General features: G+C 40.6%; 1 protein-coding gene across 5 annotated transcripts in view; it reads right to left on the bottom strand.

Annotated features, from left to right (window-relative positions):
• Positions 1 to 27,929, bottom strand: part of IARS1 (isoleucyl-tRNA synthetase 1) — an 84,203-nt gene that overhangs the window by 25,549 nt on the left and 30,725 nt on the right. For all 5 annotated transcript variants that reach the window (XM_060301185.1, XM_030847285.2, XM_070045778.1 and 2 more), the window contains exons 10-25: positions 25,025 to 25,120; positions 21,966 to 22,088; positions 21,348 to 21,439; positions 20,327 to 20,425; positions 18,052 to 18,178; positions 16,264 to 16,337; positions 15,691 to 15,885; positions 13,461 to 13,547; positions 11,689 to 11,772; positions 10,416 to 10,560; positions 8,697 to 8,817; positions 4,299 to 4,390; positions 3,442 to 3,519; positions 2,403 to 2,524; positions 1,855 to 1,957; positions 1,524 to 1,607 (exon numbers count right to left, since the gene is read on the bottom strand). In XM_060301185.1, coding sequence (XP_060157168.1) covers positions 1,524 to 1,607; positions 1,855 to 1,957; positions 2,403 to 2,524; positions 3,442 to 3,519; positions 4,299 to 4,390; positions 8,697 to 8,817; positions 10,416 to 10,560; positions 11,689 to 11,772; positions 13,461 to 13,547; positions 15,691 to 15,885; positions 16,264 to 16,337; positions 18,052 to 18,178; positions 20,327 to 20,425; positions 21,348 to 21,439; positions 21,966 to 22,088; positions 25,025 to 25,120 — 1,722 coding nt within the window. The remainder of the gene's footprint in view (positions 1 to 1,523; positions 1,608 to 1,854; positions 1,958 to 2,402; positions 2,525 to 3,441; positions 3,520 to 4,298; positions 4,391 to 8,696; positions 8,818 to 10,415; positions 10,561 to 11,688; positions 11,773 to 13,460; positions 13,548 to 15,690; positions 15,886 to 16,263; positions 16,338 to 18,051; positions 18,179 to 20,326; positions 20,426 to 21,347; positions 21,440 to 21,965; positions 22,089 to 25,024; positions 25,121 to 27,929) is intronic.

Raw genomic sequence — 27,929 nt, 5'->3', positions numbered from 1 at the left:
GCAACTAAGCCTGCGTGCCACAACTAGAGAGAAGCCTGCGTGCCACAACTAGAGAGAAGCCTGCGTGCCACAACGAAGAGCCCACACACTGCAACAAAAGATCCTGCACTCCACACTGAAGATCCCGTGTGCCACAACTAAGACCTGATGCAGCCAAATAAATAAATAAATAAATATTTTTGGAAAAAATCTTAACATTTCATGTCTCCATCATACTAGTTAGTTAAGGATTACTAATGTAGCAGGAAATGGTGACTGCACAGTAGGAAATATGAAACTGAGATATCATGGAACTGTCAACTGAAGCAAATTATAGGGAAATTTCTGGTTTTGAAATTTCTGGTTTATTATACATTATTATATTATTTGCTCTCAGAGTGATTAAGATATTCTATTTAAATAATTCTATTTTTATCCATATCTTAAGCATTGATTATAGAATTTATAGCTCTTTAGTTATGAACTCTAAGTTTCTAAACAGTTATAAACTCCTTGGTTTCTAATATTTGTCTGGAATTCTCAAGCAATTCAAAACCAAATATAGAAATTAATTATTTTCTATCATAAAGATTTAAATACTACCTGTGAAAGGAATAAAAATGAAATTTGAAATATATTTCTTTTTAAAACATTACAGGGTAAAAGCTTTTTGGGAGGATAACTGACATGACAGTTTAAACTTCTGACCCCAAAACTCCACTTCTAGGAACCTATCCAACATCCATACTGTGACATATTTGCACGTGTACACACACACACACACACACACACACACACACACACACACACCCCTTTTGTCTGTAATCAGAAACCTAAATTTCCAACAATATGAGTAATTAAATAAATTATGATGCAGTCAGGAAGTGAACAAAAAGAATAAATTAGATCTCTATGTTTTAACATGGGATGCTGTTTAAGAAATATTATAAAGTGAAAAAAATAAGTTAAAAACTACATATATGATCCTCTCTATTCACAAATAAAACCAATGATGTGTGCATGTGTGTATATGTGTGTACAAATGTGTGTACACGTATGTAAAATGCTAGGAACAACCCAGCAGGAGATAACCTAGTGAACAAGTGGGTGATGAGACACCAGGGAGTGGCCAGGGTAAGAGGAGACTTGCTTTGTACTCGATGCTAGTGCTTATTTAGAACCAGTGTGTGTTTACTTGATACTTGTATAATTTGAAGGAACAAAGATTTTTTTGGTGTTAGTTATCAAAAAGTACTTTGGGGAAGAGAAGTGGATGAAAGGATAAATGATCCAACAAAGGTGTAAAATTCATGGACATTGAAAATCACTGTCAAAGAATTACAATTACATTGTAAAAAGTCATGATGAATCTAAAAGCAAAGTGTAAAATTCCATGGATGGTTAAATTTATGTATATACTGATATAAAAAGGAAAAGGACAAATGATACACTCAAAGTGTAGTTGACTAAAGAGTACTAACCAAAATAATCTTCCCAAGGCAAGAAGTTTGTTTGGACCAAATCAAACAGATCAACTGTCTTACCTCAATGATATACTTCTCCAATGACTTAATTTCATTAAGAGCTTCTGGATCCTGATGAATAACTACAATTTCTTTCAAAGGATACTAGAAAGAAAATGGAAGGGAAAGTTCATAAGCATCCAGTCCTCTAAACTGCAGAAAAATGAATGTTAAATGTTTTATCTGAATCTCAAACTCCAGACTAAGCAGGCATAACTAGTACTAAGTCATTCACACCCTTATTGCAGAAAAGAAATTTACGCCATTGCTGGCAGCTCTTTATATTAAGAAAATACTCCAAAACATAATTATCTAGGTATGTGTAATGCAAAACAGATATAAAATCTCAAACCTTTATTGGAATAGTTTTGCGGTCTCGAATCACTCGCCCGAGTTCAATCACAGACTGCATTCTAGATACTGCACTCTCGGTTTTCTTGTCAATCAATTCCTCTCTGGTTGGTAGAGGTAGGGATTTGAAAGAGATTAGATTCAAAAGGAGAAAATTCCAAAGAATAGGCATGCTTAAGTGAGGAACAGGGTCAGGCTAGAGATGTGATGGTGTAGCTAGGCTTTCCGGGGAGGCTCTTGGGAAGGACAGCACATGCCTGCCTTTGGGGCACACACTGAGAAGCAGGCAGCAAGCTTGAGCCTGCTGCTTAGTGCCTAGCAGCTCCCCAAAGCGATCCCAACAGGCCTACCCACCCCTACCTGCCATAGCTCTACTGGGGATTCCACACTAAGCATCCCTCCTATCCATTCTGTAGCCTGAGGAGCAGCTCAGGGGGGAGGCAGGGCATGAAGGGGCTGGAGCAGGGAGCTGGGGGTCCCACTTGAGTGCATCTCTGGCAACTCTCCTTCCCCTGGCCCAGGAGAGGCTTATGTGTATTTGATTCTTACCGAACATGGGGCAGCATGAGGTAGTGGATACTGAATGTGTCCTTGTCCCGGACAGAAACAGGGTCAATCAGTGTCTTCAGATTCTGGTACATCAATTCAGTAAGAAAAGGGGTATAGGGGGCCTGTGTAAGGACAGAAGACATCGGGTCATTCATACGTAGCCATCATTAACTGATCTCAGGGTGAGAAGCAACTACATAAACATTTTAGAGAAATGATATGGGAATATGCACAGAAATGAACATAAGGTTACAAAACATGCCCTATGAAAGAGAAATGACGTCATTTTGAACTTGGCGAGCTAGACACTCATGAAACACAGCAGCAGGACTAACAGCCAGAAGTGCCTAAAACATTCTTGAGGATGTCTATAATAAAAACAGGAGTCCCTGACCACATGCCAGTCAAGTCAACATGCAGAGGAATGAATGTCCCTAAACCTCTGTAAACTGGGGAAACACCACCTGCTTCACAGGATGAAGGGGAATGAGGTCAGACATGAGACACCAGGCAGGGGACCTGGTACAAAGCAGGTTTTCATTCCATGTACGTTTAGGAAACAAATAGAAGCCTTATAACATTAAACTGGAATAGCAGAAATAAGATACAGGAAATTAAAACTGGAATTTTTACTTGTATGTCATTTATTTCAATTGATAGGAACATGTCTCAAGTAAAATACTGTTTGCAATATATTTTTGTTTGGTTAGCTATTAGTTCAAGAACTTCTCCACTACTCACAGACAATTACAGGAATCTACATTAAGATGAGGTATGCTGCTCTTAAGTCTAGATGCAAGGACCTTGACCTGAAATGTACTGCCAAGGGTGAAAAGAAAGAATCCAGCTTTTAAAGCTAATGTTTTTTAGCCGTTATTTGACATACATAAGCTAACGAGATTTCTGAAAAGAAACTAGAAATTTAGGTTATTTTAACACTTCTATTTCTATTTTTAGTGGAACAAATACAGAATAGATACAGACGGAGGACAGTGCAGCAACCGGGCACCACAAGCAGCCCACAGGGCTGGCATCTTACCATAAGTCTGCACAGAGAAAGCAGAACACTAAACAAGGTCTCCAGAGCCATAACACAATCCTCTATCCCATTTTCACCCTAGTGAATAAAAAACACACATTAAACTGTTAAAACCAATAGTTCATTGTAAGAAAAAAAAGAATAAAAAGGGGAAAACTCAACCATAATTAAGTTACCCAGAGATAACTACTTTAAACATTTTAGTGTATGTCCTTCTAAATATATGTACATATACACACATACATGTACATGTGTGTGTAATATAATTTAACAAAAACAAGATTATTGTTTTGTTACGGGATTTTATCATTAACACATTTGAAGGCAGTACTGATGGACAGTGGTCTGGGCAACCCTCACTCCTTGTTTTCTACCATTGTTGCTTATGTACAGCTTAAGTCCTGGGACAGGATCCATGCTTCACTCACCCTATATCCCCAACAGGCTTAAGGACGAGTCTTGTCAATAAGTAACTGTCCCTCTAGAGGTAGAAGTGAGGAGGTGTCCCTCTCAATATCACAGCTCTACCTAAAAACATCTGCAAAATATCTGCATGAATTTATTTCAGATTTTAAGAGGTCTGCTCAGTACAGTCCTGTTTGGCCTGAGACTTTCCCTCTAATATGAATGTCCATAATTGTGCTTTGAAAATATGCAAGATGTCTTCTAAACTTATGCGTTCCCCAACCAACAAATGCCAATACAGTTAATATGCAATTAAAAGGAAAAAGATAGCTTAAAAAAGTCAGAGCATTTGAAAATGCTCTTTTTCCTTTTGGCTGTTCGCTGTTCTCATTTTTCCTCAACTCTCATACTTCCTACACTTTCTGCTCTTCCCAGCAGCAGCCTGCACTTACCTTTAATCTTCTACGGTTCATCCTGACATACCAATTAGTCAGAACATCCACAAACTTGACTAGGCGAGGAACCACAGTATAGAGTCTGTAAGCTAAAAGTAACAACCAATCAGGCAGTGAGAACACATAAGCATCTTGGGTGCTTAGGACAGGGCTGGATATAAGAAAGAGCAAGCAGCCCCTGCTATCCAAGGGTTGTCACACCTGTTAAGGAGGCAGAAGTCCCAAAGTGAAACAATCAAAACTGAGGACGTACTATATAGCTGTCAAGGTGTCTAGAGGCATTCACAAACCACCCTGTGAGCTACATGCAAACTCCCAGTGTCAGTGAGAAAACAGGAAACCCCGTATGCGTGGCTGAGGGGCCGAGGCTGCCCGCCAGATGACTCCATGAGGCATCATTTATCTGGAACTGTATCAGGTGGTAGTACCACAAAAGCCTGACTTCTTCCACTGTGCTACCTTGACCTCAACTAAGACAGACACATAAAAAGCAAAAAGCTTTAATTAGATTCTAAGAGGCAGAGCACAGATAAGGGCTTCTCAACCAGAGCAATTTTGCTCTGCAGGAGACACTGACAATGTCTAGAGAGACATGCTGGTTGTCAAACTGGGGAGGTGGGCACTCTTGGCATCTGGTGGGTGGACTCCAGGGATGCTGCTCAACAACCTACAATGCACAGGCCAGCCTCCACCACAGAGAATGACCCAGCTCAAACTGTCAGCAGTGCTGCCACTGAGAAACTCAGGCAGGGGCTGTGCATAAAATAGAACAGGGTTTCTAAAGGTTAAAATAGTCAAGGAAAGAAAGCTAAAGGAGGTATTGGAAGGAGAGAAGAACCTTGAAGAATCAGAAAAATTTGAAGGCTCCCCTGAGGAACTCAGAGGGCAAGCAGGAAGTTAAGGTCATCTAGCCAACTTTGTTTGAGGCCCAGACTTATCTTCAGGATTTTTGCCATTCACCTCCCCTTTAACTGATACTCTTTGTTGCACAAAAACAAACACGAAAAACAAGGAGAGTAAGACCAAAAATCATAAAAACACACCACAATTTATATTAAGAGTTCAGTGACTGTTAATGAGGTTCCTAGTCTAAGCTAACACAGTGGTTAAGTTGCCAAGGGCAGAGCTGCTCTCTGTTGCAGTTCAAAAAGACTAGCACTGAGGTGCTGCTAGACCAACACCTGGACCCCAGGCCAGAGGCACTCACTGGTCATACATTTCTAGAGAGGCAATTTTTGTGATCAGAGGCTTGTTCTGTAAAGACAGAGGCCCATCTAAGTTACCTCTAGGGTTCACTACACTTTTCACCTTCTAGGAAGCTAGAGTGTTCAAGAGTTGCAACTCTTATAAGGAAAACTAAGCCCATATATAATAAAAGGGAGCAGCAGCTACCACTGAAATCACTAATACCAACTGCAGACTCTTCAACGATGCTACCTATTTAGTACTCAGAATTCTATTTTGATGAGGGAGGCAAGGGCATAAAGCTGACAGGTTGGTGGAGTGGGAACTGCACGGCAATCTGGGTCTGGAGCCCCTCTCATCGGTGCAACGTGCACCACCTAGCCTCCTGCACCTGGCCCTTACCACTCGGCTGTGTGTACAACTGCTGCCAAACCTCTAGTTCCCAGGCAGACCAGGTCCCAGCCAGGATATACATTCTCAGGTCACAGCCGTTGCTGTCTAAAGATGGCAAGGGCCCCCAGGCAACAATCCCATTCATTTATATCACTCAGGAGGGAAAACTGGACACAGCTACGAGTAGGTATCCCAGGGAGTGTGGTGAGAACCCAACTGCCGATGTCTGCTTTGCACACTCATTTCCGTCTTCACTTATGTCAATCTGTCCAATAGTTTGACAGTCATACGACCCTTATTACATATGTTTAATAGAGTGGGTGTAGTCCTTCAGGATGACTGATAAAACATTCAAAATTTCCTGGACTAACCATCCTATTGTGCCAAGTACAGAGGCACCAACTATTCCACAAAGAGCTATGTACCAGCTGAGGAATGGAAGAACCCTGTATGAACCAGATTGCTCTGGCCCCTCGAATCCACTGGAGTACAGTACCTGAACAACAGCACCTGGCAACCACAGGACGCTGGGGGAGGCTGGTTTATGTCACAAGGGTGCACACAGGGATGTCATCTTTTCTCCCCTGCCCACAGACTTTATCAGACCCATCTCAGGTATCCAGGTTAACAGTTTCTGGAATTTCTCGCCTTGACTTACGGTTGTTCCATCTCCAACTTCTAGGAAACCCACATAACCTACTTTTCCAACCCTGTCTAAAACCAAATTCGTTGTTGTTAGGTAAGAGAAATGTGGGGAAATGTCAACTTCATTATTGTTTTTCTGTATTTCCTAATTTTTGCAGGCTGAACGGGGACTACTTATTTAATAAAGTAGACCTAAAAATAAATTAAAAACATATTAATAACAACTACTACTTATTAAGTACCTATTATCTGCTAGCTACTGTATATACATAATCTCCATCTGAGCCTCATATTAACTCTTACCAGGCATTTTTCGGAGAAAGAAATTGAGGCTCATAGATTAGGTAACGTTTCCCCCAGGGAACAAGTGGTGCAGTTGGGTTTTGAACTCATGGGCATCCACTACTGAAGCCTGTGATTCCATGGGCCTGTGTGGTATCTGTGGAGGGGTGAGGTCACTAGACATCCCCCCAAGACAATCTCTAAGGCCTTGGAACAACACATTTCTACAACTAACAAGCCTTAAAATTATATTTGAGAGGTAAAGAGAAATATTTATTTATCTATTGTTCTGTATCTCTCAAAATTTCTATAAAATTTCCTCTATGTTTAGAGAGCCCAGAAATAAACCCACACACCTACAGTCAATTAATCTTCCACAAAGGAGGCAAGAATATACAATGGAGAAAAGACAATCTCTTCAGCAAGTAGTGTTGGGAAAGCTGGATAGCCACATGTAAATCAATGAAATTAGAACACTCCTTCACACCATACACAAAAATAAACGCAAAATGGCTTGAAGACTTATAAGACATGACACCGTAAAACTCCTAGAAGAGAACACAGGCAAAACATTCTCTGACATAAATCATACCAATGTTTTCTTAGGTCAGTCTCTCAAGGCAACAGAAATAAAAGCAAAAATAAACAAAAGGGACCTAATCAAACATAAGCTTTTGCACAGCAAAGGAAACTATAAACAAAATGAAATGACAACCTATGGACTAGGAGAAAATATTCTCAAACAATGCGGCTGATAGCGCTTAATTTCCAAAATATGTAAACAGGTCATACAACTCAATACCAAAAAGAAAACCCAATCAAAAAATGGGCAGAAAACCTAAACAGACAGTTTTCCAAAGAAGACATACAGATGGCCAAGAGGCACATGAAAAGATGCTCAACATCGCTAATTATTAGAGAAATGAAAATCAAAATTACAATGAGGTATCACTCACACCTTTCAGAATGGCCATCATTAAAAAGTCTACAAATAAAAAATGTTGGATAGGATGTAGAGAAAAGGGAACCCTCCCCTACACTGTTGGTGGGAATGTAAATTGGTGCAGCCACTATGGAAAACAGTATGGAGGTTCCTTAAAAAACTAAGACTAGAGTTGCCATATGATCCAGCAACCCCACTCCTGGGCATATACCTGGAGAGAACTTGAAAAGATACATGCACCCCAATGTTCACTGCAGCACTATTTACAATAGCTAAGACATGGAAGCAATCTAAATGGCCACTGACAGATAATAGATAAAGAAAATATGGTACTTATACACACACACACACACACACACACACACACACACACACGTATACATATACAATGGAATACCACTCAGCCATAAAAAAGAATAATGCCATTTGCAGCAACATGGATAGACCTAGAGATTATCATACTAAGTGAAGTAAGTCAGAAAGAGAAAGACAAATACCATATGGTATCACTTATATGTGGAATCTAAAATATGATACAAATGCACTTATTTACAAAACAGAAACAGACTCACAGACATAAAAAACAAACTTATGGTTACCACAGGGGAAAGGGGGTGGGTGAAGGATAAATTAGGAGTTTGGGATTAACAGATGCAAACTACTATAAATAAAATAAACAACAAGGTCCTACTGTATAGCACAGAGAACTATATTCAATATCATATAATAACCTACAGTGGAAAAGAATATGAAAAAAAATATATATATACACATTTATATTTCTGAATCACTGTGCTCTACACCAAAAACTAACACAACATTGTAAATCAACTATACTTCAAAAAAAAATTTCCTCTATGTTTATAAAGAAAAACAGTTAAATATCAAAAGGACAATTACAAAGAGAAGACTCCTTATTCCTGAGAGAAGGCCCAAGAGAGACACACCTGCCATTTCAGTCTCAAAGAACCCAACGAGCGACTGCATAAAGGACAGGACCCACCGGTCTGTGATGTTGGTACTTTCTTTAACCATGTTCTCGTTGTAAAGGAATTCCATTTCTTCCTCCTAGGAAGTGACAATTATTGAAACATTCTGCATGCCTGGGGGAAACTACTGTAGAGAAATGAATTTTTTAAATTATTTAAACTGAAAGAAGTATCCAAACAAATCAAAAAAACACCACAAAAACCCAGACCCTGTTGGCAATCTAAATTTCTGATTCTTAGCAATATTTTCCAAGTAAACTCTGAACTTGGAACATTAAGTCCTCAATTAATGAATTACATTTTTGAGTGAACTAAAGAGAATTTAGGAAAAAATGATTCCTATGCACCAAAGAGTAATTATGAATTAAGAAATATTCCAACATCTTGTTAAGTAGGCGGTTTAGTTACTTTGAATCTGAGGAAGGAAGGACAGTAAAACTGGCTAGGACTGGACATCTGTCTGTAAGTTGAAAAAGAGTACTAGGAATTAATGTCTTTGCTTAAATTATTTTACCGAGAATGCTCTATTCCACCCCTGCTTTTTCCTTTGCAAATCCTCCTCGATCCTGAAGGCCTACTTTACCTGTCCCTACTCAACGGCATCACCATCAGGATGGCAAGGCAGTGACCATGCTGACTCTTGCTCTGATGCTGGAGCCTGCATCTTTCTGCCATGCCCAGATGAGCCCCAACTATGAGTGGTTTGAACCAGCCTGTGTTCCTGAATCCCACACCAGCAGAGGCCTGCAAAGTAGACCCACTGCTGGCCTGAGAGGTGGTGGGATCCAAAAGATAGGAACACTAGGGATGTTGTTCCCAAAGCCTTGTTCTTCTTGGGAGGGTTCATTAGCAGAATGAGATGAGCCAGAGGCAGCAAGAAGTGACCAGCCTGCTGGAATGCAATGCTCAAAGCTTAGCTCTCCAACGAGTTTCTCAGGAAGGAATAGTATCACATGTTTAGTCAGAAGTAGTTTACTAAGGAATTCTACTTTTAATGTGTTGGAGATAAAAAGATGAGTGGTACCTGAGCCCTGACCCCAAATGGAGTCTAGGAAGCATGCACAGGCACATGTGCAATGAAGCCTGCTGGCCTGAGAGCAGTTAGTAGGGGCAAGGGAAGGGGCTTCTCAGAGGATGCCTCCCAGGCCAGCACGTAACTGCTCTGAGGCACTTTCTTATATATCAGAACCACTATTTTTCATCCCAGCAACCCAATGAGAACTTCTCTCACTTTCAGAGTTTCAGCCCAAATGCACTAATCAAGTGGCCTTCCCTGACCACCCATCTGCAGCAGCCTTTACTAGGCGCTCACTCTGATAGTAGCTGACTCTTTACTGGCTCCCCTATCACTAAGTCCCCAGTACCAATTTGGCTGGCTAAATGAATATCCAATGCAACTCTTCTTCAACAGGTGAGGCTTCTGTGTCTTGCAGAGGTGAGCATCTATCCAAATGGTGAAGTTCCAGTCCTGTGCTCTTGGCCCAGCATGGACCCCAGACACCTGTCACACTTTCATCTATGGCCTCCCCAGTGGCTCTGAGCCCCCACCCACCGGGCCTGTTAGCTCCTGTCTCCCATGGAGCTCTGTTTCACAGCTGACCCCTGACCATCTTTCGCAAACCCAGCTCAACCCAGCTCCGTGGGGCAGACCCTACCCCACAGCACTGCAACCCACACCTTCTGTAGCCTCAGGACGTTCTGGATGAAGAAGCGATAGGCATTGTACCAAGGTAGCAGCACATCCTTCAGGACATCTCGAACACCCTCCTCCTTAAAGCGGAGGTTTTCTGCTCTCACCACAGGGGAGTTAATCAGGTATAATCTGGAAGAGGAGAAAAATTACATGGAAAAGGGATGTAGACAGTAAACCAAATATTACTGACATGTTGACAGGGCAATACCCAAATCAGCCCTTTTTCTACAAAAGTGGGGAATTATAAATACGCTTCTAACAGTCAATTTAAAACCGACAAAATTCTTATTTTGTGTAAGAGACCTAGCAAATTATAAAGGGGAGACCAAAAGTGCCACACCAAAATATGGCAATGAACTAACCTAGAAGCATGCCCTGCGCTGGTCCCAGCACAGGCCTCAGGCAGTATGGCTACACTAAGAGGAAGAAGCCAGGCCCTCCTTCCAGGACATATGTGCAGGCATCAGGGATTCACAAGGAACAGCCACATGTGCTCTGCCAGCACAGAGGGACGCAGGGGGCAGAGACCAGGGATGTTGTTAAACATCCTACAGGATGTTCCCTTCAACACAAAGAATTAAGAGGCCCAAGTTGTCAGCTATGCCAAGGTGAGTCTAACAGATAACTGGGGGTTGCAGGACACCACACTAACTGCTCCTGGGCAACATGGCAACCGTGAACAGGCTTGCCCACTGCCCCTGGGTGTGGGTCTCTGTGTTCGTAACAGGAAGATGCTGAATAAGATCTCTTTGGTGCCTTTTAACCTGAGCACTCAACGTTTATGACTATTTCAAGCAGTATCTCACATTTCTCTAAAAACTTTTCAGTATTTTTATTTGCTCTAGCATAAATTGTACCTCATACGGCTATTTGAGGAGTAAGTGTAAAATTGAAATAAATGATATAAGAGAATTCTAATATCAATAAGACAGGGAACCTATAGAAGGAATGAGGGAAAGGCACCAGCAACTAGCCTGGGAGTACGTGTGCTGCTTAATAAAATCCAACACACAGCCTCCTCTTCCAAAAGACCTACAGATATAGAAACATCTTTACTATTTAGAAAACCACCTTGGGGGATTAAAGTCAACACCATACCGATGTAATTCTCCATGTAACAGATGTGCATTTTTTTAAAAAAGCTAATTATAAACCAAATTAATAGAATGATTAATATCACTGAAAACATGATTAACAGAATGTAAGATGCTTAATAAGAAATGACAAATACACACAAGGCAGAGCACTGGTTTGTACCTGAGGGCATCAGCACCATATTTTTGAATGACTGAAAGTGGATCTGGATAATTCTTTTTGCGTTTGCTCATTTTTTGGCCATCACTTGAAAAATAGAAGGGAAACACCAAATAAATAAGTCAACATCACAGTTTATATATGGTTACAGATTATCTACTAATTGGAATACGTAAGTGCAAATGGGACACAAGCTACTACTAAGGCACAACAATAGGTTGTTAAAGCTTGTTTTTGAATACTGTAGCGAGTCAATGGAGAAGTTTTGGGATAAATGGCAGCAGGAAGATGCCAGAGTGTAAAAGTGAAAAAACACAGCCTTGGCATTTATCCCAGAGAAACGAAAACTTATATTCACACAAAACCTTAGAAAGTTCACAGCTTTATTCATAGTCAGCAAACACTGGAAACAACCTCAATGTCTCTCAGCAGGTGAAAAGTCAAACTGTGGGTCACCATGGAACACTGCTCAGCAATGAGAAAGAACTACGGATCCATAAAACCACCTGAGGTATCTCCAGGGAATTACAGTAAGCAAAAAAAGCCAATCACAAAAGGTTATATATGATATGAATCCATTTATATAACATACTTGAAATGACAAAATTACAGAGATGGGGAATAGATGAGTGGTTGCCAGGGGATGGGGATTAGGACTGAAGGCTGAGGTGGGAGGAGTGTGAAGGGGTGGGGTGGGTATGGTTATAAAAGGGCAACAGAGGCATCCTGTGATGTTGAAACAGGCCAAGTATCTTGACTGTGCTGGTGGATACAGGAACCCATATATGAGATAATATTGCATGCAATAGCAAATGAGTAAAACTGGGGAAATCTGAGTAGGACTGGTGGATTCAATCAACATCCTGATTGTGACAAGGTGCTACAGTTTCAAAAACGTTGACCGTTGGGGGAACCAGGCAAAGCACACGAGGGGTCTCTATTAATTTTTACAACTATAATTCAGTAAGATTTTCAATTATAAAAAAAAAGTACAGACTCTAGAGCCAGACTGCCTGGATATAGAACTAGAATTTCACACTCTTTTGCTGTATGACCTTAATTTTTCTGCACTTCAAATTCCTCAAATGTCAAAATGGACAATGAAAGGACCCATTTCAAATAGTTCTGGGGATAAATGAGTGAAGATGTGTAAATGTGCAAAACAGAGCCTGGTACAGTGCCAGGTGTCATCCCCCGCCTTGAACAGCACATGAAGCAAGGTATCTAGGTATAAAAATTTCATTTTCTTCCTTTTATTTGTTTTTACTTTTAATGACTAGAGGCAGTAGAAGGAAAAAATAAGACTCCTCTATAATAAGCCTCTAGAACCAATAGCTTCCTTATATATTAAAAACAGGACAACAAAAATCTATATTAAAGGACCAGTGTACAGATTTAATAAGAGCTATAAGCAAAAGTACTTTATAAAATTCTAAATGACAAAAGTTATTTTATCACTAGTAGTATCATGGGACACATGTCCTCCCCTCTGTCCTCCTCCATTAGGCTTAGCTCTTAATGCAGTCCTTCTCTTAAGACAGAGGAATATGTAGAGACAGAATGTTACAGGTTGAGAAGAGCACAAGGCAGGAGTTGGATGAAAAGGGAGAGCAGGAAGAAGTATAAAGGCAGAAGGAAGGAAGAGAATAGGAACAGAGCTGGGGCATTCCTGAATCCCTTTTAAACAGAGAATGGTTAGATCCAACCAGAACATGCTGAAAGAATAAAGGAGGTCAGGAACTGCAACTCATTATTACACAAGGGAGTGCACCTGCCTTGCCAGGACGAGCCCATTCACAATCACATTTTTGAATGGCGGCCGTCCAAAGAGAGCTGTGGCCAGCACCAACAGGGTGTAAAACCTGGAAAAAAACCCACAAACAAAGAGTTCAATAAAATAAGAAAAGGAATTCAAGCATAGGAAAAAAAAACTGTGTTTACTTATTGGACTGAATTTCTATTTTAGGTAAGTTACACTTCTTGATAATCACAAAGCAATGGTTCTTGATCCTGGATACATCAGAATCATCTGGGGAGTGCTGAAAAATTAGGCACAGGACCCACTGCAGACCAGTCATATTACAGCTTCTCACTAGAAAAACTAAAATGAACTTTATTTAAAGCAAATAAAGCCCTAGAATGAGGTACTGACCCCCTGCTGGGGACAGTACTATCATCTTCCTTGGGGAGCTAGTTGGACAGCCACAAGGCAGAGCAGGGCAGCACTGGGTGGCCTCTCAGGACCTCCCAGAAATGCCAGGCTGGAAATCCAGAGATATGTTGCCTTTAGCACAAGGTCATATGGGACAGTCTGATGACAAAAGATGAAAAAAGCACTCTCATCCAAAAGTTAAAAGCTAGTCTATATGAACATAGAAAATGTTTTTATTCTATCAGATATCATGCATGTTTATATGCTACCTAGATTGTTCCCTAAAAGAACTCTATCACATTCATGTAAGCTGTCCCAGTAAGTAATGCACTTGTGTCATCTCCGACCTGATTTTGCATCCCAAGAACATCACCAGACACAACTAATGAGGACGGAAATCAGACAGGTCAGGAGGACCCTGGTTCCTAAGAGAGGCAGCCCATACCTGACAGAAGGCGAGGGAGGCAATGTGCACATGGGGACCCACGTGAGGGCTTTTAACAGTTGCCAGACATGGCAACTCCTCAGAGAAACAACTTATTCGTGAGTCATCTGGCCCTCCCTAAGAAGAGGAGTTTGTATATGGTAGCTGTTTCTACAGAAAAATGGATTGGAAGCTGAAAACATTAAGAACATTAAGTCTGGAATTCCATCAGTTTGTGATGACTACAAATTGTAAAGAGAAAATGATACCAACATTCTTTTAACACTCCTGCAGAAACATTACTAATGAAAGTATAATTAGAACCTGGGTCAGCCAAGCTCATGCATGAAGAGAAGGTAATTCATCTTTTTCTAATTAAGAGGATGAGGGTACTGCTTTAGATAAGGCATCAGATAAAACCAATGCCAAAGTCCTCCCCACCATGTTTTTTTTTTCTTTTTTAAGAATTTTAAACCTGGATTTTTTAGAATGTTATGAGGCCAGCCTTAACATCTTAGTACATTTTCAACTAACCCTCCAATTTGTAGCACCCACTCCAGTCAATTCTATGTAAATACCCACTAAACACTTGTGTAAATGATTTGAAGTAAACAAACTAAGAACACATTAATAGTTTTGTATCACTTAACCTTTCCATAAACCAAAATCTCTGTATTCCAAAATGTGAAAGAAACAATTCAAACTCTAAAACTACAGCCCTAATAGAGTGTGAGATTCCTGCTCAAAAGACACTTTTATAGTATGTTTAGTGGTGAGGGGCAGAGGGCAGGAGCAGAGCCTGTCTTGTTTTTTTTTTTGTTTTTTGTTTTTGTGGTATGCGGGCCTCTCACTGTTGTGGCCTCTCCCGTCGCGGAGCACAGGCTCCGGAAGCGCAGGCTCAGCGGCCATGGCTCACGGGCCTACCCGCTCCGTGGCATGTGGGATCTTCCCGGACTGGGGCACGAACCCGTGTCCCCTGCACTGGCAGGCGGACTCTCAACCACTGTGCCACCAGGGAAGCCCAAGCCTGTCTTGTTTGACACAATCTCCCCAGCACCCAGCTGATAAATGCTAAATGCTCAGTAAAACACCTGTTAAATCAAATCAGTAAAACACTTTAAAGAGGGACTTCCCTGGTGGCACAGTGGTTAAGAATCTGCCTGCCAATGCGGGGGACACAGGTTCGATCCCTGGCCCCAGGAAGATCTCACATGCCGCGGAGCAACGAAGCCCGTGCGTCACAACTACTGAAGCCCGCGTGCCCAGAGCCCATGCTCTGCAACAAGAGAAGCCCTCTAAATGAGAAGCCCGCGCACCGCAACAAATAGTCCCCGCTCGCTGCAACTAGAGAAAGACCACGTGCAGCAACAAAGACCCAACGCAGCCAAAAATAAATAAATAAATACGCTTTAAAGAACAAGAAACATACCATCCTCTGGTTTGGTCAATGCCTTCAGCAATGAAATCTGCAGGAAATGCATCCTCAAACTCCCTCTTGTTTTCAAATGGATAATGAATTTGAGCATAGGGCATGCTGCCACTCTCGAACCAACAGTCAAACACTTCAGAGATGCGATGCAACAATCCCTTCCCACAGCGTGAAGGAATGGTCAGATGGTCAATGCTAGTAAACAAAGAAGTAGCCACTTCTATTAATTTTAAGCAAAACAGAAATTACAGTTTAATTGCCAAGAGGAAACACAATGCCCTCACGGCTCTTTCATATGCATCTGCAAACAGAAATATAGGCAGTTATCACAGGCTTTCAGAGAGCACCATCAGGGCTCCATCTGGAAGGTTATATACCAAAGTCTCCTGACATCTAACTCAAGGACAAGAGGCCACCTTTCCTCAATATGACATGAATCATCAACAACGAAGTAATTCAGCAAACTAGTGTCTGATTTCTACATGTAGCTCTGTGATCTGATACAGAGACCATGTCTAAACAGGCTACCTAGCCCGATATGAACTGAAGTGAATCAAACATTCAGAAACTGACCTCTCTCTGTGGAGATCTGAGATCTTTGCTCCTGACAGTTCTTCCAGTTCTGTCATTGACCCAACACACACCACCTGTCAAAACAAAGTTAAAAGGCCTCAGAGCCGAAGATCAAACAGAGTTAATTTATGTAACATTCATGTTTAGGTTTAGAAACCTTTGATCTTCATGAGTTATCATCAAGGTGGCTTACCTCATGAAAGACTATAGGTCACTGACTGAATTGGTGAGCAGACCTCACTTCTTTGCTATCTACCCCTATATCAGAGGGATTCCCAACAAGGAGAGAATTCCACAGCCATCATCTCAACGAGTATTTCTTGAGGGTCTACTATGTCCAAATCTCTGACAAAAATAACTAGCATAAGTGAAATGCCTAGACTGTTACTCTAAGGCATCTTAGTTTGCTCCTGGCACTTGAACTTGGCTCTTTAATCTGAAACCTTCTCAAGTCAAAGCTGGGACTAATTTATTGTGCATGAACTGGACCAAATAGTCAGACTGCAAGACATTAGGATTATACTCATGTAAGGAGACTGGGAGATGGGCCCAGCAGGGGCATTCAGAACAGGGTGAGTCATCTAACAGGGGCCGTGTAGCCGGGCTACACCAGCAGGAGCTGCTGTGGGTTCACACCCAGAGGTCATCTACTACCTAATGAATACCCACAGCCTCTTTCTCTGCACTTCCTGCTCAGTCCTGTAAAGTCCTCTGATTCAGCTACTTCACTGTTGCCTTTCAGGTCCCTACTGGAGATTTACTGAGGTCCCTGGGCTGCTGCTGCTGCTCATGACTGTTCTAATGCTGTCAGCATTGGACAGAGGGAATACATCTATATACCTATGTATGTATTTATTTAGAGACACACACACACACAATTTGATTTTAAATTAAAGGTCTGCAATGTTTTGGTAATTTTTATTATTATTATTATTATTTTTTTTTTTTGCGGTACACGGGCCTCTCACTGCTGTGGCCTCTCCTGTTGCAGAGCACAGGCTCGGACGCACAGGCTCAGCAGCCATGGCTCACAGGCCCAGCCACTCCACAGCATGTGGGATCCTCCCGGACCGGGGCATGAACCCGTGTGCCCTGCATCGGCAGGCAGACTCTCAACCACTGCGCCACCAGGGAAGCCCACTTTGGTAATTCTTTTAAGTCATCCTTTTTTATCACTAATAGGGCCGTTTTAATATGCTGTGACTTAGTGCAGCGGGTGGAGTCTCTATTCTGTTCATCAGAAACTCAAAAGGAGAAAAAGAGTTCTGAGCAACACAAGATAAACAATGTGAGGAGTTTCCCGAGAAAAATACAAATTACATTTTTCACTTTTACACAGAGGGAAATTTTTTTTTTTTTTTTTTTTTGCGGTACGTGGGCCTCTCACTGTTGTGGCCTCTCCCATCGCGGAGCACAGGCTCCGGACGCGCAGGCTCAGCGGCCATGGCTCACGGGCCCAGCCGCTCCGCGGCATGTGGGATCTTCCCGGACCAGGGCACGAACCCGTGTCCCCTGCATCGGCAGGCGGACTCTCAACCACTGTGCCACCAGGGAAGCCCTACACAGAGGGAAATTTAAAACTATATTTAATTAAAGTAAAAATAAATTAAAATCTTAAAAACATATTCTTATTTATGTCATGATTCTAGGAAGGAACAAAGAAAAAAACCTGATGCAATAAGAAAGGGGCAAAGAAAAAAAGAAACCATATTCTTTTACCCCATACTGAGATGCATGAATGAAATGCTTTAGCAAAAATCAACACAAGTAAACACTGCCCTGCCTCACCTCCTCGAAGTCATCGCTGACCCACAGTGGGATAGGAGTGCCCCAGTATCTGTTTCTGGAAATTGCCCAGTCACGTGCATCTTTCAGCCAATTTCCAAATCGCTTTTCTCGCACAAACTCTGGGACCCTGCAATAAACAGATCAGATAACCAATCACATAAAAACATTAGTAAGTAAATTTGTAAATTAGATCTGCATAAGCCTTTGTGAACCTAACATTCTGGAAATGCTGAGCTCACTCCTACGAGAATGTCTTCCAAATGGACAGCACCAGAAGACCCACAGAGGCTGTTTCTGCTATGAATCCATCCCAGGAAGATGCTCTGTAATATGAAACCCCACAGCACACAAGCTCTGTCCTGCTCTCCAACTGCAGGACTGCCACAATCCTTTAACCAATCACCATGACGACAGCTAGCCTGATCTTACTTAGATCTAGTCTTCAGGTCATCCATACAATAGCGCTTTTACTGAAACTCATTAGCAAGGGCTCTTAATCACCTACAAAGTAAGAGTCTGAATAGGAGGGGTTATGTGTAGCTGGTGAGAAGCTGCCTCTCCAGGCTCACCTGCAGTCCCGCCACTGCACTGTAGGCTCTAGCAATAAGGCAAGTTCCTTAGAATGCAGCTTCTTACCTCACTGCCTCTGTCCATGCCATCCCTCTACTTCGATAACGTTCACCCCGCCACCCTCCTTCCCTCAGCCACCCCCCTACCCAAGGCTCTTATAGCTTCTGACTGGTAAATGACTCCTTATTCTTTAAGGTTCAGCTTTGTAGGAAACGCTGTCAAGCTCAAGGCTGAGTTAGGGCACACCTAGGCTCCAAAACATTTTGTCTTCTCAGGTGCTGCAGTTACCATCCTAGGTCAGTTTATAGGCCTGCACACCTGTCACCACCCCCCCTCAATGAGGCAGCCACACGAATATTCTATACTCAGTGCTCTACCAGGAAACTAAAGAGCTTCCTAGGTATAAAAATGAAAAAACATTTTGCTCTTGAGAAATTCACTTTGCTAAGAAATATAGAAAGCTATAGTTTTCTTTTACTGCCCTGAGATTCTCCCCATTCTTCCAAAATCAAATGCACTATTTCTTACTTCCCCAGAGAACACAACTTAAAGTCAAGCTGGATTCTTGGGGAAAATAAGAAATAGTTATTACCCTCAAAACTCTCAGGGAAAAACATTCTTCTGGAATACACAGATTTAGTTTTGTATCATTCTTGCACCTACAGGTTGAAGTACAGTAGTCCCCCTTTATCTGTGGTTTCATATGGTCTCAGTTACCCACAGTCAACCGTGGTCCAAAAATATTAAAAGGAAAATTCCAGGAGTAAAAAGTTCATAAGTTTTAAACTGCACGTTGTTCTGGGTGGCATGATGAAGTGTTGCACCCTTGCACTCCATCCTGCCTGGGAAATGAACTATCCCTTTTTCTAGCATATCCAGGCTGTATATGTTACCCGCCCACTAGTTACTTAGCAGCCATCTCGGCTACCACATCAGCTGTTGATTATCTCAGTGCCTGTGTGGAAATAACCCTTATTTTTACTTAAAAATTGGCCCCAAAGGGCAAAAGCAGTGATGCTGGCAATTTGGATATTCTCTTACCGTGCTTAATTTATACATTAAACTTCATCATAGGTATGTAGATATAGGAAAAACACAGTCTATACAGTGTAGGGTTTGGTACTATCTGCGTTTTCAGGCATCCACTGGGGGTCTTGGAACATACCCGCTACGGAAAAATGGAGGAACTACTGTAACACCTCTCTGCAGTTTAGATATTAGCTGAGGAGAGAAAGGCTTCTGTTCCTGCAGTGTTTATCCATGAAACCAGTGTACACAAGACATTGTCATATTTTAGGAACTCAACAAGTGTCAAAAGTAGTAAGTGTAAATGGCTTTTGTAGGTATATCCAAAAATAAATGTATATCCTGAAAATGACTACTATTTAAAGCTAATGGACTCTGAGAGTACAGCCAGTTTTCCAAAGTCATTCCATTCTTTAAATCAAATAAATGGCAACTTCTCATTTCCATTGGGTTTAAAAAAGAAAAATGTTCCCCTATATGTCCTGTCATAAGAGGGCTGTTTCTTCTGTTATATAATATTATTTAAATTATTTTGTGTTCCTGAATAAACAGAAAAATAGCTATTATTACAATATACAATAAAAGATGGCTTTTAAAATTACTATAACTTGAGGGAAGTATAAACCAGTACTAACTACATGACAAAGGACATTATGAAGACACACATCTTATTGCTCACCAGTAACATAGGTCATTGTTCCTCAGCAGCTGGTCTACCATATGCTCCACCCGAACGAACCAGCTAGGCACTGCTTTGTAAATGAGGGGAGTGTCTGACCTGCGGAAGCAAAAATGCAGAATGTGGCTGGGCAGACTGAGGTATGCAGGGGCAAAGGGTAAGACTGACCTTTAGTTTCTTACTGATATCATCACCAACTATTAGGCCTTCTACTGATATTTATTTCTATTGCAAATACTAATGTCTATGTCATCTCCCTCCATCTCTCACAAGAAGGTGAAAGCTAATAAGAGAACAAGAAAAAATATAGTTCTGCTGTGTGACAGTTGACTAAGAAATGATGTCAACCTCAGCAAAGAGGAAACACGGGAACAAAACGTGATGCCACTGAACATTCCATTTTCACCCACATCTTTATAGTATGATGTTATATTAAAACTTGCATCACAGGGACTTCCCTGATGGCATAGTGGGTAAGAATCCGCCTGCCAATGCAGAGGACATGGGTCCGATCCCTGGTCCTGGAAGATCCCACATGCTGCAGAGTAACTAAGCCCATGCGCCACAACTACTGAGCCTGTGCTCTAGGACCCATGAGCCATAACTACTGAGCCCACGCACCACAACTACTGAAGCCTGCATGCCTAGAGCCCGTGCTCCGCAACGAGAGAAGCCACCACAATGAGGAGCCCATGCACAGCAACAAAGACCCAATGCAGCCAAAAAAAAAAAATTGCACATTATATTTCTCACTAAATTCCATTAGAAAGTTTTAGAGTTATATCTCATCCTAGAGAACTGTGATCCCAACACAATACATATTGGCATATGCCTGTTTCTTACACCTAAGGAACGAAATAACTTAATATATGAATTCATAAAATTCTCCTTAAAACAAGAATGAAGTTTTCAAACACTAACTCTAAAGGATACAAATGAGATGGGAACCATGAACTGATGGAATGGGCACACATATCAAATGTATCCACAAAGCTGAAGCTTGAGCTACATTTCTTCTCACCTCCAGCAGAAAGGGTAGCTGTGGGTAAAGGTGCTGGCAGCAAGAAGTCGACCTTGTTCCTTTAGGGTCCTGATAATATTTTTGTCAGCATCCTATTTAAAAAAAATTTTAAATCTAGCCATTAAAATATCCTACAATACTTAGTAATACAATATAATTAAGTATATTACTAAACTTTGTTATTTTGATACCTTTACTATGAATAAAAGGCACAAATAACAAATGTACTATAAAAATACTTGGTTCACATTTCAGCCACTGTGTAACTTTAAGTACTTTTAAAGTACGTTCCAGACTACTTAAGGCAGTGAAATTTTCAATCAGCAATGATTACCCCAAGGTCACAAAGCCGTTTCCGGAGTCACAAACCAGAGCCCACTTTTTCTGATTTCTACCTTTGAAATTATAGCATGCTTCCTCTGAAGATACTAGACCCTTGGAATGCAGCTGATAATATGTCTATTTTTTCTGATTTTATGTGCTCAAACAAAACAAAACAAAACAAAATCTACTTCCTGGGGGAAAAAAATCCCACATATGGAAGCTATTTAACAAAAAACTGATTAATGAAAGAAGTACGATGAAACCGACACCTTTCTAAGCCATAGAGATACAGACCTTCACATACTGTCCTGCAAAATCTGCCACTTCCCCTGTGAAACAGCCTGAAGCATCCACAGGGCAAACAGGGACAGAGTCTTTCTGAATGATATTGAAATCCATACAGACCCGATAGTCATCCTGGGGAAAAGGAGAAAGGTAGAAGAAGGGAAGAATAAAACAGTTAAGTGTGGGTGTGGCAAGAGAGGAGCATATGAGGCAATAAATTTAGAGGAAAATTTTTCAGTATTCTGACATATAAATGTATCCAACTTTCATTATCCTCTCAACTGAAGTTAACTCAAGGATTATTCAGAGAATCCAGAGCCCTATAGCAGGGTTAGGGGATTAGATCAGTCTTCCCAGCCATTACTTCACAAACCCCTAATATAGCTGAGTATCCACTAAGTAAGAAGAAACATATGAATACATTAGAACAAAATCAAATTTGATTTATAACAGCAGCATGTATACACATACATGTATGCACAAAGCAGAAGAACATACACGTGTAAGGCATAAACCATTTAGTACTGCACAATGCTTGATGTGCATATGGATTTGCATCCTGTCAAAAGAGTGCCTGAAAGGATGGCAACAGTGATCTAAATCCAAATTACTCATTTTACGGGAATTCCCTGGTGGTCCAGTGGTTAGAACTTGGCGCTTTCACTGCCAGGGCCTGGGATCAATCCCTTGTCAGTGAACTAAGATCCCACAGGCCGCGTGGTGTGGCGTGCATAAATAAATTAATTTAAAAATAATAATAAATAAAACAAACAAACAAACCCCAAACTATTCACTTTACAAATAAGTAATATGGGCCCCAGGCAGGCTGGGTTCACCACAATGCTTCAGGAATACATTTTGAGCAATGTTAACAATAATAAGGGCAAACTGATTATAAAGTGCTATATCAAACAGTGCTCTGAACATCTGACTACATTATATTAGCTCATTTAACCTTTACAATGATCCTGTGAGGAAGGCAGATAGATGTACTAGGTTTTCATCATGTGTTCCCCTCAGACAAACCAGCAAGTATCTCCATTTTACGGATGAAGAAGCTGAGGCACAAAGAAATAACTCAGCTGCAAAGTGGCAATGCTCACATTCAGAACCAAACAGCCTGGCTCCAGAGTCCAAGGTCTTTACCTCTTTGCTATGCTGTTTGAATATAAAATTAAAGGGACTGTCTTGGACTAAATAGTGAAACCAAACCCTGGTTTGACTCCAAGATAAACTGGAAAGCCAGTATGGTTCCACCTGGGCCTATGTTCAACTCTCGCTATGCTGAGAGGCTGCCTAGCGTGATGCGACATGTGCATGTGGCACATGACAGCCAAGGGCAATGACAGCCTGGCCATGAAGGAAGACCCTGAAAAAAAAAACAGTAAGCAACACAGACAGGACAAGCCCCAAAGTCCAGCAATTTGAACCATTTAGTATAGAGCAAACAGCCCTACTCGATTCGACTAGCTAAGAGCAGCATTCCTGAATGGAGCCAGAGTAACAGGTAATGTTCAACACGGTCATGTAGAAGTGCATAGACTCTGTGGAGAGATCACATAGCACATTGTCTGGCAAAACCGCAACATGGAAGGTCTCTTGGAAAACGTCTACCAAGTGGGGTTAAAGGCTGAAATTTAAAGATCTGATCTTCTATAACATTAACCTGCCTGGCATTCAGGACAGATACACACCAAGAAGTTACCTTTTCATTATTTATTAACAGTGGAACAATGACACCAGTTGACCCTAAAATTATAATGAATAGCTGAGATTTGACTAATTACTAAAACTCAATAAGTAGTATTATCAAGAATGCTTACTTTCCATCTAATTTGAATACTGACCAGGTATTAGGTGATATTAAGCAATTGTTAATTTTATTGGGTATAATGGCATGGTGGCTATGTTAAAAATAAAAGTCCTTATCAGTCAGAGATGCATACAGAAGTATTTGCAGATGAAAGATATGATGTTGAGGATTTGCTACAAAACCCTCCAGCCAAAATAAAAAAGGTGTTGGGGAAGGGGACAGGGAACGAGACAGATATAACAGAAATTCCAAATTAATAATTAAAGCAGCTGGATAATGTGAACATAAGGAATATTATATTTTCTTTACTTCTGTGTATGTTTGAAGACTTCCATAATAAAAATCCCTGCAGAGATTAAGTATGAAAAAAAAAAAGACCAACGGAGACAGACTAGCTTCACTGCCTCTCTGACAAAATGATCAAGCCAAGAGGAATTTGTAGGTCCCCAGTGGGTGCTACACCCCCAGCAGTACACACTCTTACAGTGTCAGGCACTGTGCTAAACGCTCTATATGGATGACTCCACTTAATCCCTGTAGTTTCCCAGACGGGCAGGTACTATCATTCCATGTCACAGAGGAGGAAAAGGAAGTCCAGACAGGCTAAGTAACTTACCCAGAGATGGCCTGTTAGTGGCAGAGCTGTGACCTAAGGTGAGGTCTGGTTCTAAATGTGTGCCCTTAAACCCTATGCTCTTGTTTTACTCATATACAAATTACATTAAAAGGATTACATTTTTGGAAAAATTACTCTGGGAAAAACTTAAAATTAACCACACTGCATAGCTTTGAGGAAAGAGGTCAAATTCTCCCTTCTGATCATATAGTATTTATTTAGTCAAGAATACAGCAAAGGTGATGGAACCTTTCAGAGTTTTGATGGTTGTGGGGACTGTATGACTCTATGCCCTTGTCAAAACTCCCAGACCTGCATATCATAAATGGCAAAGTGTACAGCAAGTAAATAGTGAATGAATGAAAACACAGCATGCCTTTTAGAAAGACTAAATGCCCAGCAACATTCAGGATTTAGCACACCATTTTCAAAAATCAGCTCAGGGTGAAAAGGAATTACAGATGCAAGTTTTATAAGGTTATCTCTGGGGGCAGTGAGCCTGAAAAGAGGTTAACTCCATAGTGTGAAAAACAGTGAGAAACATCTCTCTTCTCTCTCCCTGTCACACACACACACACAACTCAGTGGCCACTGACGTTTATTTCTCATAAATGCATTTGCAAGACATATACTACTCACAGCACCAAAGTAAGGAGCTTGGTGTACAACCCCAGTGCCTTCTTCCTCCTTCACATAGTTGTCAACAAGCACAGTAAAAGCACCATTCTCTTTACACTGGAAAAGAAAGGTTATCAGGCTTAAAGAGTAAAACAATACCATACCATAATATTAATTTAATAACAGTTTTTGGTAAGAGGCTGAAAAATCTTTTAACATGCAAAATTATTTTCAGAAATAGAAAAGACAGAATAATTCAGATTGGGAAGAAACATGCTAATTCAATACATCGTTTCCATGAATAACAGGTCATCACTTATAAATGAAGTAATTATTTGAAGACTTGCAGAGAAAAATTTCTAACTTCCTTTGCCACAAAACTGTGCTTTTTCATCAGTTCTTCCAACCTCACCCCTGCCCTAGAATGCAGTTTTTCGTGAAAATGTCTCAGACGATGTGCTTCCTTAACCATTCACTTCCGGGTATATTTTCAATCACTGCATATGCTTTGCTGCTCCTTTTCCTTTCAGTCCAGCTCAGGTTATTCAGTAATAAAAGGCAAACCTTGGAAGAATCGGTATGGGAGCTGAGTTACAAGTTCTAGTTACAGGTACTCCACCTACTGTAACATGAAGGGAAATGTTCTCAGTTTGATTTTCTTTGTAACAACAATAAAGTCAGGTTCATACACAAACACTACAGACCTACTTCTTCTACCTTTATCTCTTAATATTTCTTTTCTTTGCTTTCTTACCTCTCTGCCTTTGCAAAAAGTACTTTCAGAAATTATTTTCACATTTAATCCTATAATCCTGTGAAAAAGGCATCAGCAGTCTCATGTTTCAAAAATATTCTGGTTGTATTTGAATTTCACAGATGAACAAACTCTGAACAAAGATGAAATGGTTTGCCCAAATCATACAACTAGTAATGACCTGAAAGAAGGTCTTCTGGTTCCAAACGCAATTTTATTTTCAACTATATCACAACTCTTTAATTCTCTGGCATTCACTTAAAACTAAACTTGAAAAATAACTATGAATTTTTAATTGCTATAACCCAAGTCACCTGGAAATATTTTTGGTGTGGTATGATAGGTGCTAAAAGGTGTGTCTTCAATAGTTTAAACATGGAGAGATAATATGTGGGTTCTTAGAATCAGATGTAAGAACAGGGAATACAAAGGTATCTTACTGTTTCTAACTGTAGAGGGTTTCTAACAAAGAAACCCTACATTGCATTCCTATCTCTCGAAGTCCAGTTTTAGATCCTTCCCCTGCCAAGGATGAACTGGGTCAGCATTCACACAGAGAGTTATAGTGCTGTCCTTCAAAGACAGCATCTACTCTCATAGCTCTCACTTAATATTTCAGAACATGTGTATTTTAGGTATACATCAGATGATTTTTGTCTTCAAAGAATTTGCAGCATCTTTCTAAAACTCACCAAACGTTCTAGAAATTTCAGGAAGCTAACTGAATGGATAGTTGTTGTTCTTAAATAACTTAGATCAGTATGAACTGAGTGCATATTCCAGACAGACTTCTGATTTAACCTAAAGTTCCTATCTATTGTGCTCATGTGCATTTTCTGAGAGGGCTGAACTTTCCTTAGGTTCTCAAAGGGATCTAGTGTAAGAGGTTTTAAGACAAATAAAAACAAATACAAGAAAAAATAAAACATGTTATGATACAGAAGAGAAGAATGCAGGAATGATATTTTTCAGAGGGAGAAACCAAAGAAGCATTTCAAAAATTGCTTTTTTTTCAGATGGCACCTGAGTTTAGCCTTGAAGAGTGTCAAGCTGATATGACGTTAAAGCAAGGTGAGGGTTTTTTAAAAAAGAGGAGGAAGACAATAAAAACAAAGGCAGAGAGGGAGGAAAAGAAAGGGCCAGTGTGATGGAAGCAAAGGATATGTTTAAATCAACATTAGGGAATGTGGTTAGGGAGTAGGACTGCCTTGTGTCAACTGGAGAATACCCATTGAGGAATGTGCTGGCAAATGACTACAGGCTCAAGGGAGGGACCAGACCAGGTAAAGTGTTTGGAAATCCATCAGCAGCAACATGGAATGAGGAGGAATGCCATTAGTTAGGAGATAAAAAACATGGGAAAACACTCAGGTGCACAAAAATGTAGAGGCAGATGTGACGTTGTGGACAGAGCCCAAATGGCAGAGATCACCTGCATTAGCCAAACTCTATCCCTACACTGAACCAGAACAGAGGTAAGCAAATATCTTATCATGGGCTATGGTGTAAGGTTTTGTTGGCTAATGCTACGTCCAACTGAAATAATTTCCACATAATGTGTAAAACCGGGTCTGAGAGTGTTGCTCATTATTTCACTCCAAGACCTATAAATAAGAACCAACAGGAAATTCCTGCTGACTTTATTCTTTTGTTGTTGGTGGTGGGGTTTACAGCTACAGCTGTGGATTCTGTTGCCAGAAAATGGAAAACCACATAAAATAGCTTTGTGACTCTTATAAGAACTAAGTTACTAAATGTCTGAGCTTAAAGCACCCACCTCATCAATTCCTGGAAATGAACTCTGTTTACTTTTACACACACAGTTTTGTAAAAGCACTACCTTAAGTTTGTAAAAACAAAACTCAAAAAACAAAAAACACCTCAACGACTTGCCTGGGTGATGTGTGGACTATAAACAATACAAATATACACACATTAAATCTTATCAAAGTAACTGATTCCTTATGTAATCTGAGAAAAGTATTTAAAAATTCCTATAGGATTTTAATTATTAAAGCAAGAAGGCAATACAAACAGAATTTAATTTTTGTAATACTAAAACAGATTTTTGGATTTAGGCACACTTGTACAAACAATATAACAATAAGACAATATAAATACCACTCCAGTTATCAAATACTTGGGTTGTGGACAGCTCCTGTGGTAGAAGTC

The sequence above is a fragment of the Globicephala melas genome, chromosome 6 (assembly GCF_963455315.2).
Source record: "Globicephala melas chromosome 6, mGloMel1.2, whole genome shotgun sequence".
NCBI classification, from domain to species: Eukaryota; Metazoa; Chordata; class Mammalia; order Artiodactyla; family Delphinidae; genus Globicephala; species Globicephala melas.
Note: the sequence above shows the minus strand (reverse complement) of the source record. Positions and strands in the feature narration are given on the sequence as shown.